Below are 13,176 nucleotides of genomic sequence, written 5' to 3'. Positions count from 1 at the left end.
TTCTGAATGACAAACCGAACATTACGTATAGAAAAGGTGCTACTCTTTCCAACAAACTCTGCCCAAGCTATTATAGCACTCCTGAGAAACCAATTTGGCTTAAATCGCAACCAAAAGGTTTCTTTCACTGTGGAAAATGTAGTTCTTGCAGGTGGGCCGTGACTAAGATCAAAGAATTTAACTATAATGGAATGGGAGAATACAAAATCAATACTTTTATTACTTGTGAGACTACATACGTGATCTATGTAATTGTGTGTACATGTACAAAGATATATGTGGGTAGCACTATCCGTAAACTTCGTGAAAGGATGGTGGAACACTTCAGAGCACTAAAAAACGGTGACACAAGATATCCTATAGCAGCCCATTACATCAACACCCAGAATGATACGATGAAACACCAATTCCATTACCATGGAATTGATGTCGTATGCGCAGATAAGAGAGGAGGTGATAGAACCTTACAACTTTGGCGCAGAGAGTTTGTGGATCATGAAACTTAGGGCTGTTGAAGATGGGCTTAATTTAGATTCAGAGCTTCAATACTTTCTTGGTCACTGAATATGGAGTTGTACCCATGTATGATAACATAACAGCACATACATATAATTATAGACTCGATGTTAGGCCCATTATTCATGATGCATCCGCTTAATTAATATTAATACAAAATTTAAAAAATGGAGAACTGTGCAAATGTTGTAAATAGTGGAAATGTACATGCCTCATAAACTGAAAGGAATGTGTTTTCTAACTGAGAAATATGACTTTTCCTCTGCCTCTGTTATCTCTTCTGTCTAGTCCTGGTTCTTTTATTTATTAACTATTTATATAATTTCTCTATTGCTTTTACTTTCCTGATATTACTCAGCATGTATCTCTGTGATTTGGTTCCTATTGGATTCTACCGGCTTTCGTCCCATATCACCATTTTCGCTGGCGACTATGACAACCTGCTCCATTTTAGCACTAGTTATAGGAGGATGGTGTATTCGTATACTAAAACACGGTTCGAGACTGGGGTAAATAGGACACAAAATACTTTCTATTTTTATTTTACTTTATTTATTTTTTCGGAAATCGTTCAGGAATCGGTGAACTTTGCATTTTTATTTATACAGAACCATCAAAAGCATAATGTAAGTAAATGGCAGATAAGGGAGCAAGAATTGCGCAAAGATACTGTAGAGCATGTTCATTATTTAGGTACCAAGACTTAGATTATAGATCTTAAATTATGTTTTATTCTTGGATCTGAACAATATACTTTGAGAATTCAGATCTTTTACTAAGGGGATATAATCCTTAACTATTCAATGGCGATACTTGCACACTACAATATGGCGCTGGTAAATGGCTCGATATAAAAAGACATAGCAATATGGCGACCACGCAGTACGCCAGATTTGAATAAGACGATGACTCTATGATACACGGTAAGCGTGAATTACTGCCCGTTCTCCTTTTAAACACGTTTTTAGTTGCGCATCTGATTAATTTATATTATTTTGCCTTTCATATTTTGTGGACTTCTTTTACTACAGACCCACTACGGATACAATTTCAGTGGGTGAGTCCTCCTATCTCTATGTGGGTTTATATATGAACACCCTTCCCTTTGGGATCGCTCTAATTACTTCCATGTTTATTTATTCATCCTCAGGATATTGCCGATAGAACTGAGAAACTTAGGTGAGTCTCGGCAAATATATGCGAGAACTTTAGAGAATATATAGTAGTCAGTCCTATTTGGAGACTAACCCAGATTATTTATAATTTAGATCCTTTGGAAACGTGTTTGAAATAAACATCCCCAAAATGAGACACCTCGTGACATCAATATAATATGCTTCAACCGATCTCTGATTTGGTTGTGTGACCGAGGTGAGACGCGGTAAAGCATTAGTCTCTCTATGAATGTTTCTTAGCTAAATATAGCAACTAATTGCTCTTGTCCGTCTGACAATTTAGATTTCTCTGGATAGCGCTTGAAATAAGGTCCGCGAGTACGAATTTTTCTCATTTCATCAAAGTAAGTGATGTAGTGAGTTACAGATACCTAGATACATTTTGTAAACAAATTTCTTTAAACTTGTAACATGTGATTGTTGCATATTGATATTCTCCTTACAGAATTAGATCGCCATAGTAAAGGGATATTCTTTAAATTGCGCAAAGTGGAGGTGTTTCATAAAATTAGTGAGTTAAATAGAATACTGCATATGAACCTTATGAATACTGTTATTAGACAATCAGGGGACAGGTTTACTTTGACTGTCTCTTCAAAAATTTCTTATAGACATCCATCAACGCTCTAATTTGAGTGAAAATATACTCCTGTCCTTATAACACTAAGGAGAAGGAAGTGATACAGGACATTGGTGAGTCTTCAATAGACAGGATTATTGATTAGAAAGTGATTTGGTAGAGGGAATGCGGTATTGTAGTCTAGTACGGACTTTTTTTTACTTAATCTTTATATTTGCATTATACAGAGTACATGAAATAGACGAGCCTTCTAGGACAAATCTTTAATTTCAGAATATACTTTGAAAGGTGATTAATTTCACATATACCATTATTTAGGTGATTTGGTGAGCACAAAGGTGACTTATTGACCCTGGCATTTAAGGTACTTTCCTTTTCTCTCTTTCTGCTTTTTCCTCAAAATCCACTGGAACTCTTGTTTAATCAGACTATACTTTATTTTTTCATTTATTCTTAAGTTAGATAGGATTGATTTTAGCAGTGTGATATATATTGACATATATCTATTTTTGATGTTTATTATGCAGCCCTGATGAAGTCGATGGCTATTGTATAGAGCCAGACGAAACGCGTGTTGATACATGACATTGAGTACATGAAATAGACGAGCCTTCTAGGACGAATCTTTAATTTCAGAATATACTTTAAAAGCCCTGATGAAGTCGATGGCTATTGTATAGAGCCAGACGAAACACGTGTTGGCTGTAGATTGATTATTGTGGAAAGTGACTCGCTAAAGGAATGTGACAAGTTAAAGAAAATCAAGAATAAAGAAGAACTGTTCGACACAAGTCTAAAGACATTTGTGGAACTTTTGGATATATTGGATTACACATTTAGATCTGATTTTGAGGGATGGACATTGTTTATTCATGTGACCAGTGAACTTCAGGTCACAACATTCAGTTTATGCGTGTGTTATAATTGTTTGATGCATTTTTTTTCTATATTGTGCAAACCTTTACTTGGAATAGAACTATCATTAACTGATATATAGGAGCGCAGGTGGGAGCCCCCATTGTTTAACAATAAGTAAGGTGCTCCCCTAACTCTCACACATCGCCCCCTCTGGTGCAGTTAAGCAAGGCGTGCCATTAAACAAGCTGCCCCCGCCTACCTCGTGCATTGTACCTCCTGGTGCTATTAAACCAGGCCCTTCCATACGTTTTGTAGGAAACCAGCTGGCTCCTGCGCCCGCCTTAGTTGTGTCCCGGGCATGGGCCCAGCTCCCACGTGCTAAAGCCGCACTGCTTTTAGGCGTTACCTTATGAACACCCTCCATTAATTATTTTCCCGCATTAAAGACGTACCCAATGACAAAAGGGCATCACTATTTATGCATAAACAAAGCCTCTTGCAGTAACACAACCAGTATTCGGCCTGAGGCGTGAAAAAATGGACAGACTGTTATTTTCCTTCACATCTGCCTTCCGCGTGCTCTTTCATGCAAATCACTGTTGCAACCACAAACATCGGCATGTCCGATTCAGTGTCCGCTTTACTTACACAGAGCAAGTACAGCAATGGCTGCAGTGGTGGAAACTTTCATTGCATACACAAAGTAGGTCTATCACGGGCAGGGCTTTAAAAGGGATGAAAAAACTGGGAGAGTGGTGTCTCTCAAAGGGGCGTGGGCAGTGTAGTAAAGGGCGTGGCTCATAAACACGTAAGCTAAAAATCTGTGCTTAGCATAGTGTGCCGGCTGACTTGTATTTTGCTGTTTCTGTCATTGCTTCCAGGTATATGATAAAACAAGTAATATAATACCTACATCAAGTCGGAACTATTGGCTTTGTCAATGGAGACCGTGTTGGCCACGTGGGGCGGCCGCTGCTTATGACCAGACGTGGCATTCTATCCAAAGGTGAGGAGAGGGAGGCTGTCGCCACTTTCTCCTTCACGAGCGGACACACACCGCTTCAAAGGAGCCTCCTTTCCTGCATCAACCAATACTTTCCCTGCTCAGCGCTTTTCCAAGACCAAAGCCCTGTCTTACGCTGACTTCACATTTCTCTGTCGTGGGTAATGCAGTGTCACAGCTCGGATGTGCCTTCTCGCATGCAACTATTAAATGGAAAGGGTCGGGCCTAGGGTGCAGTTTCACTGTAATGGTACACAGGGGCAGCCTGTTCTTTTAATTGCCCCATCCCTTCATACAGCGTGTACAACTCTTCCCAGACTCTAGTGCATTTTGTTATTTATTTCTTGCTACACGTTGTGTATGTAAGGTGCTAAAAATGCATGCAATGTGAAAAGAAATACGGTCTGCTTAAAAACAGGCATTCAGTGAATCGCTGCCTCAGATACATAGCAGTTTTGTTGCTTCTTGAGGTCCTCGTAAATGAAAAACACTAATTTAGAAGGAAAGTAAAAATTTTCTCCACGTCAAATTTGACCATATGGCTTCTTTGGGCAGACCTAATTCGTTAAATGTACAGAGCGATGCAGAAACAGTAACAAATCTGCTTCTGCTTGACACCCCTCCCGTCCAAAGAGTTGGGCAGCTCTCAGAGGCAACATGCTGATTTTTGCTGATAAAATGGGTATGCAACAGCTAACCATTCACAAACAATGTTTATATACCAATTGCAAATTAAAAAAAATAATGCAAAGCATTGTCATTTACATTGGCAGTAACTCAAACTTTAATGCTGCGAGACCTATTGCATTGTAAATGCTTGTTACTTTTGTATTTAGTATTTTTTGTGCCTTAAAAGATCCCTGTACAACATAACTTTTATAGCTACTTGACTCGTCGCCCCCTCCTTGTTGAGTTAGTCAGCTCTTGTCCAAATCGCACGAACCAAAAGCCCAAAAGAACTCTGCAATCGTCCCTGATTTTAGGTTCCAACTTTGCAAGTACTGGGAATAAGGCACCCGTGCTGCTCCCACAACTCTTGCAGCTACTACCCTAAGCAGCCTTATTGCAAGTGTCGGAAAACTTGTTTTATTTTCTGTCTTACACTTTGAGCTGCAAGTACACATCTAGTGTTAATAATTGTTGATTTGCCAAACAGACAGATCTATGTAAAAGAGATGCAAGTAAATTAATAAACTATCTGCAAGAACGGTAAACGGTTTTTGTAGTTGGCTTAATGAGGAGGAGTTGAAAATATTTGTGCCAAAGGCCATCCTGATGATTACTGACTGGAACATTGCTGGGGTTCAAGCCTCTGTCGCCCTCTCTGGTATATCAGGATTTCATAATTAGGCTTTTAGACGTCTGTGCTTGTAAAGCCCCACTGAGATGCTGCACTAAGGAGATGGCTGTGTCCAGACGTTGGTTTGGTTCAGGGCGCGCTGTGTCTCTGGAACCATTCTATACTTGGCTACTGAGCCCTAACAAGGGAAACTTTTTCTGGGTTCTTGTGTTCTTGTTCAGGGAGGACCTGGCAGTTCAGACTGGACTGTTCCCTTTGGAGCAGATTCAAAACGGATTTGCGTGTGGGTCCAAACTGAGGTGGCACAGTGTGCAAATTACGATGGACTGGGATATCCCATGCAATTACCAGTAGCTGATATTATTTCAAGCATTTCATACCGCTTTTGTGGGTTTAAAGGTGGCACGCGGCCTCTGGCCATCTGAGAACTGAGCAATAAAGTACTACTAAAAATGCTGGGGGAATGAGGTGAGAGATTAAGTCGAATATTCTCTTAGTAACGCATAGAGGTGGGCGAGCCACTGAAACCGCGAGCCTGAAGTTTGGCTCTGGCTCGGCTCAATGCCGAGACGGAACCTCGAGCCAATAACAAGTTGAGCTCTCAGACTTCTGCCTACCTCCTGGTACACTGAATGTTGCCTTATGGTTAGAGCTGGCAACTTCGGTGCTAGGGAACCAGGTTCGAGTCTGGGTGTCGGCTCCGGTGATTCAAGGAAACGCCCACTCTTCCGTGCCTACAAACTGTCTTTTGTAATTGTAACTGGTGCTTCCGGTCCAGTTCATGCTATACAAAAGCTTCAAAAAAATGCACATCGGTAAAAATAAAGCCTCGACACAGGTCAAGGCAAATAGATACCCATTAAGTAGCTGATTTGTACACAGCGAAACCACAAAAACCTAGATAAATAGCGGCTTCCCCAACTTAAACTGTGTGTTTGGGGAATAATTTCTTACACCCAAAGTCTTCTCTTCAAAATCGCGTCTATTTTTTTCATATTCGAAAGGACTCCTATTTTAGATTTGCTTCCTGAGCAACATAAACATTGTCGGGACTGGGTTCATGCACGAGCACTAAGACCCGTGCCTCGGCTCTGTTCGTGGTTGGTTGGCCGGCCCATGTCTAATAACGCAGTATCCCTCCGCGCGCCCCTTGTCATGGGTTTGTGGCGCTGAGTGCGGCAGTGACTACTTCTCCAAACCGTTGCAGAGTTTCACAAGATCTGTAAAGACCCCGCGGTGGCTGACAGGAACTTGCCAGGTGTGACTCGATTTGCATCATGGGTAGTTTTGGTGTCCAGTGACTGAGGTCTGCTTGTTTCAGCAAGTGTTCTGTTTTTTAACCAGTAAAATCCCTCTTGTTTTTCCGCTGCTTACGCGTAATCAAATTCTCAATGGGTGTATGGTGTAACTGATGTTCAGTATACATTATTCCAAATGTTGACTCTGGTTTAGGGTGACCAGAATTTAAAAGCCAAAAACGGGGACATTTCACAAAAATAGAAGGACTACAATTTTAATTCTAGCCATGCGAGCACTCCTCAGCAGAGTATTACAGAACAGGCAGTAAGAACATACATAAAATGTAATTTTTAAACCCAGTAGCGTGCCTGTTAATTAAATTGCTTTCTTGAAACAACTGCTAACTTTCCCTGCTTTGTAAAACATAAAAAACTCCTCCCACCGTTTTCAGTCGACCCTCTCTAAAAACCGGGACATGAGCTAAATTTCTTGAAATTTGCTGGGACAGTTGGTTAAAAACGGGGACCGTCCTGGCAAAACGGGGACGCCTGGTCACCCTACTCTGGTTACACCGAAGTGTCCGTCTGTCTATATGCAGCTGTGCAAGGCACGTGCAGCCAGCCAGCCTGGTGCTGCCGGCCTTCACAGGGCTGGGCCGGTGTTTCACGCTCCCCTCGGGCGGACATCGCGGCTATCTGTATGCAGAGTGCGGCGGCGGTGTCGCAGCGCGGGCAGACGTGCGGGAAATGCTCATAAATCTCCCCGTGTGCAGCCAGCACGTCCCAGAGCTCCCCGGTGCAGTGCTGGTCTGCATCGCCCACGCACAGTCTGCCAAATACAAATGGGTCATTCGGGATCTTGACAATAACAAGTCGCAGCCTGACGACTGTGAAATCCAGAAGAAGCCATCTTGGACTAGGTGACAGCTGCCCCACTGCAGGCCCCGGACGGGCAAGACGATGACGTGCATGTCTGTTGCTGCGTTACTATCCTGGGCTGACTGCATGGTTTACCCCCATGGGACTGTACATGTATCGGATACTCCAGAGACTGGGTTGGGGGGGCCTTCAGAAAACAGATTTGTGCGGGGCCTCCTGTGTACGAATGTGCAGATGACGTCATCCTGTGTTAACATGTCGGTGTTTACTTTGTGCAGCCAGCAAATGTCTGTTAATATGTGCCTTAGAAAACCTTTGGAATACCGTGACCTCCTTTCACCTGTACCCCAGCACTGCGGTGAAGACCACAGTGCATAACACCCTGGGCCTGCAGTTATGCAGCATGCTCACAAAAGAACCAGCAGCCTTATCACAGTTGTCTCTAAGATAGTTTGAACTCGTACACGCAGTTCTTGCTTCAACAATATAAAAGCAACAGCCACTTCACTGTTCTCCACCTGAATTCTATCAGGGATAAGTATGGGGGTGCTGTAGCGCCCTCTGACCCCTATTACCAGCACCACTGAGTGTGATCCTATTTCAGTCTCCTATACGCTTTGGAGGGCTTATTAGTATGGATGGGGGGTGAGCATGGGTTGAGGACATTCTGTGCATGTGGGTGGCACTCGTAGGAGTACATGGAAGACAGCTCAGAGTTTATGGCAGTCTCTTGCGGTGTAGTGGGATACCTCCAGCCATTGCAGCCTCCAGAGATGACACATTCGAGTGTAGGGGGCACTGAACCCACTGAGTCAATGGAGGTGAGCAGCTTTTCTTTAAAGAATCAAGGGAGTTTGCAGGGAAGGAGATCCTGTTGGATGTTCATGGGAAGCAGTTGGCATTGTGGGAGGGTAAAAACTTAAACCAAGGCAGGTAATTCTATTCTAATTCTGGTGATTTTTGAGACGTATGTGGGGAGCAGAGCCCCTTTTGTGTACTTTAAGCAATGACTGTTCTTTTTGGAACTGAAAGCTTGGGTGGCCTGCCTTGGTTTACGGTCAGAGGAAAGCCCACCTTGGCCTGTTAGCAACGGTTAATCCTGGGTCCCTGGGCACAGGAGAAGCCTCAAGGGGTCTGTGGACATGTCAAGACCTCCCTGGAAAGATTAAACATTCTTGGAGGTATTCCCTTCTGGGAATGTAGATGTGAGGTGCGCTTTTGGGTTCTCTGCATAGGTCGCTACAGAGCTGTGGGCATAGGACGACATCCACCTGTAGCTGTGGAGATGGGGTTCCAGTCTGTGGCTGTGGGCGCTGGACACCCTCCTTGACCTGTGTGTACATTACACTGCATGTATGGAAGGACCTATGATTATGGCGTTCTCAGGCTATTGAAATCAACAAACGTCTTTTTCACCATTTTGTCTCCCTTCAGTTCTTTGCCTGTTTGGTGATCCTCTTCGCCTGTGAAGTTGCTGCCGGAATTTGGGGATTCGTCAACAAAGACCAGGTATACTATTTTAACCATATATTTTTTTCTTTCTCACCATTGAGTGTTTTGTCCATGCATGCATTCCCTAACCGGCTTCATTTCTTGTAGCCCATCTTAACGCTCGCTCTTGTAACGATAATGGGCAACTACATCCTGCAATAGGAGTTGAGAGCATAACTGTGTAAAGGCTTCAGCAAAGGAAAACATGAAGCTCGTCAGAGCTAGTACTGAAATTATTATCTGCACAGCACTTGGAGTACGTTCCTTAGCCACACTCAAAGGGAAAGCATAAGATTGTGTTTGCTTTCGAAAGGTAAGGAACATGGCCTAGGGTCTGTAGCACAACAATATTCCATTGATTAACTGGATGCAGTCTCGAAGGGCAGGCTTTAGTAGATGAGCGAACATTGGTTCTGGTTGAAAGTCATGTGTCCCACAGACTTTTTACTATTCTCTGCGATGCTCCATTGGTCAGCCCATCCTCTGGTTTAACAGAAGGGCCTCTGTCATCCAGAATGTTTCCATCCCCTCCGTATGCGCTGTTGAGCAAATAAAACATTGTTAGTCATGAAAGAGTGAAGAGTGCGAGACGTGCCTATCAAGTGTCATGGTAGTGCGGTTATGTAGAGAGGTAAAGACTTCAGGGAGGGGTATATAGTGTGGAGGGATGAGAACTAAGAAATCACAGGCACTGAAGTTCGGTCCACAGTTGAGGTACAGAGAAGTAAAAACCATTAAGAAGCATGGGTAGGGAGAATGAAGACCACGCTAGCCAGGAAACAAGACACATTTTTTTAAGGAATGTTCTTCTTAATGGTTCTAAAGTTATTTTTTTTTTGTTTTTTTTTTAATCTGGGTTTTCAAATCCCAGATTTGCACGCAGGCCTTAATAATGGCGCAAAATCTGAATATGGTTTCTTTTTTTTAGGCATCATATGTCACAGTTGGAATGTAGCCTTACGAACATGTGGAGTTTAGAATAAGCTGGTTAATAATTGCGGTCTTAATTTTGTCTAGTAGCACACTCAATGTATGTTGTGATCTGCGTTAATATTTGTGGAAGAGGTCACGGTAGTCATGCAGGTGACTAGTCGCGTCACCATACTGCAAAAGAGTGCTGCAATTTCATAAACTCGGTTGTGTAGCAAGCCTGCTAAGCAAGTTGACGTCTGACCATGGTGGAACAAGGGCACTGATGCAGCACCGAACAGGTGACTGCCGGGGGTTGTGTCCATATGAGGCCGTTCCATTTAGTACTCAAAAAGCCTGTGTATAACGCTACAAGTATGGGACGGTGCTCCTGCTTACCCACATTGAGGGATGTCTATTGTTGGGCCAGGGTTGGGTACACGTGCTTCATCTAATGAGCACCGTCCCCTGTAAGTGGTGACTGTGCTAGAGGCTATTTGTTGCGTTACAAGGCAGCCACTGCAATTGTGACAGCTTTCAAAAAAAGGCTAGTCGCGAGCATCATGTTGGAGGGTGCAAGCCATGCCCCAAAGTGCGAAGTGCACATACACCAAGGAGATGGTAATGGTGGTGTTTGGATTGTTGCCTGAATGCTCGTCGGCATTGGTGTACGGACTATTCTCCTTGCTAGTGGTTTTGCAGAGAACATCTGATGGAGTGAGACAAAGTAACAGTCAATAAACAAGAGGGGTAACAAAGGGCGAGGCAAGTACTTGGGGGTGGGGAGATGCAAGAGTAGTGCAAATGGGGAGGACCTTTGGGGATGTAGCTAGTACAACACCGGATAGGTCTAGTAAGTGCTCTTTTGCTGCAGTTCTGTCAAAGAGAACCTGGATGCGCTGCCCCAGTCGGCTGTGCCCCTATCTTGCACACTCCATCTGTCTCAGCCAGTTTTATGTTTTTCTTTATTCCAGGTCTGAACTGCCCTCCCTTTATCCCTCTATCCCCATTTTCATCTTTGCCTCGCTTAGCAGGTGAGACTTACCCCACACCCAGAACTTTTCAACCAAAATTGTAACTTTTATAGCGCGAGTGGCTGCAGATACCCATGCTCTGCATACTCTTATCTAGTGTTGGGCAACTTGTTTTTCTTTAAAAAAGTATTATATAGTTATGAGATTTAGTTATTCCTCACCTGGTTGGCAATGCGCAGGACCATCGGCTCAATTGTTGGATAGTTTTTCCCTTTCTATTGCGTTCCGATGAGTTTCAACATAGCTCCTAGACTAAATGCTTTCGAGGTTTGTGGTTTTCGGAGCTCCATCCTTTCTGATCTCCTAGAGAATTCCTTCATTGGTGGTTCTTCTCCTGCCTCGATACATTTCAATGACTGTCACCAAAGTCTTGGTCCCTTATTCCTTGGGTATCTCTTGAAGCTCCTTTCCTACAAACTACAGCAAATGAAGATGCGTAGGGGGTGATGGAATGGACACCCTTAATGAAATGTCCTCCGTGCCACGCAAAATACCCCATGACTAACCTGCACCAGGTTTGTAATTTGTGTCTCTTCAGAAATGTCTTCGATCCTGACCTTCTTGATGCAGAAGATTACCACACAGGTTCCAAAAGCGTCCCAGTCCAAAAACCATGCCTGGAGGTTGTAGGCTCTGACTCGTCAGGGCTCGAACTGATGGACGACTTGTATGGAGGTACTCTGTCCACCTCCTCTGTGCCAGTCCATGCCCCAAGACTATGCCAAGAGCAGTGCCTCATTTGTAAATGAATGCCGGTGCCCAAAACTCTACTCAGAATCCTTTAGCCAGTGCAATCAAATGCAAGCATGCCGAATACCAAAGCTGTGTAGTCTTCAATTCACCTCAGGCCTACATAATTCACCACAATATGTTTCCTGTCCCTTGCAGGTTCCTGCTTGCTCCCTTGGTTTTTTTTAGTCTGTTTCTTTGTCAGTCTATCTAAGTGCTGTTGGACCCATGGCACCCTTCGGCTCAAATTGAGCACGGGCCAATAGTTGAGTACTATCGACATCAAAACTCACATGGAGCAGCAGACCACTGCCTTCAAAATGGTCAGGGTGTATCCCCTGGGCAGAAGCCACCTAATAGTTTGCTAGGCCCCGGTCTGTATCGAGGCATGGTTTGGAAACCAAGGTAGGATCCAGCCAAGACGCTCTACCACCATCTGCCTTAGAGTTCAAATAAATATCTCTGCTTCAAAGTGCTTACATTCACTTCAAAACTGACCCTGAAACGTACCTCGAGGGCAGACTTCGAAGACTGACTGCTTCAGCACAAGCTTGATGAGCAAAGACCATTCTTATCCACCCCAGATGAGGAAGTCTTCCTTCCGTGGGCACTGTTGCATCAGGGAGGCCTGGTGCAACGGTGCCCAAGAAACACAGGCTTGCCTTAAAGGACATCCCTGAGCCTGATCCTTCAATACTTTTGGCTCCTGCACTGTAGTCCCCCATTGACGAGGCCACAAGCCTTCCTTCTCCATCGAAATCACAACCCCTCCTCCTAGCTCCCCTCAGGGGTCACCACAGAGCCTTTCGGAACACAGGCACTGGCAGCCTTTATTCCCCTATAGAGGACTTTGATGCCTGCTCTTTCACTACCCACAACCCACTGACAAGCACCGGGAAAATTATGACATGCTCAAGATACTTCCCGTCAGTCAGGTCTTGTACCCCAGACGTCACTACTGCCTACCACAGGTGATCAAACGTGCATCTGCCTACCATGAAGTAGAAAGAACTGCACACCACCCCTGAGGATTACAAGTTCCTGCAGAAAACACTCCAGATGGAGCTTTGGCTTCAGCTCCTGTCCAATGCTCATGGCTACCCTGGAGACATTCGAGGAGCCAGTGAGATCCTGGTTTGTTACACTAAGGATAAATAAAGGATTCATTTGACTCCTTGTATATTAGATGGTAACCCCTCAGATTCCTGAGTGAGCCGCAGCACAGGCCGCAAGTGATTTCTTCACCCCACCAACCCCCAGATAAGGAGAACAAGCAGATTGAGAGTGTGGGTAAGAGGGTTGCATTGGGTGCTGCAACCTACTGGCTCGCCACCAATTCAGTGGGCCGCTTGTCCCTGAGACAAAGGACAGTGGGACGAGCTGGAGGACCTGCTCCAGTACTCCCAGAGATGTGTAATTTCTATAGCCTGATGCCCAGGACCTATTGTTTGGGGTCAAGGGCAA

At 44.1% G+C, this 13,176-nt stretch overlaps 1 protein-coding gene across 1 annotated transcript in view; it reads left to right on the top strand.

The window, feature by feature from the left end:
• Positions 1-13,176, top strand: part of CD81 (CD81 molecule) — a 246,284-nt gene that overhangs the window by 151,650 nt on the left and 81,458 nt on the right. Inside the window, exon 4 of the mRNA XM_086957706.1 lies at positions 8,984-9,058. Coding sequence (XP_086813832.1) covers positions 8,984-9,058 — 75 coding nt within the window. The remainder of the gene's footprint in view (positions 1-8,983; positions 9,059-13,176) is intronic.

This window comes from Lissotriton vulgaris, chromosome 2_1 (assembly GCF_964263255.1).
Source record: "Lissotriton vulgaris chromosome 2_1, aLisVul1.2, whole genome shotgun sequence".
Classification (NCBI taxonomy): Eukaryota; Metazoa; Chordata; class Amphibia; order Caudata; family Salamandridae; genus Lissotriton; species Lissotriton vulgaris.
Note: the sequence above shows the minus strand (reverse complement) of the source record. Positions and strands in the feature narration are given on the sequence as shown.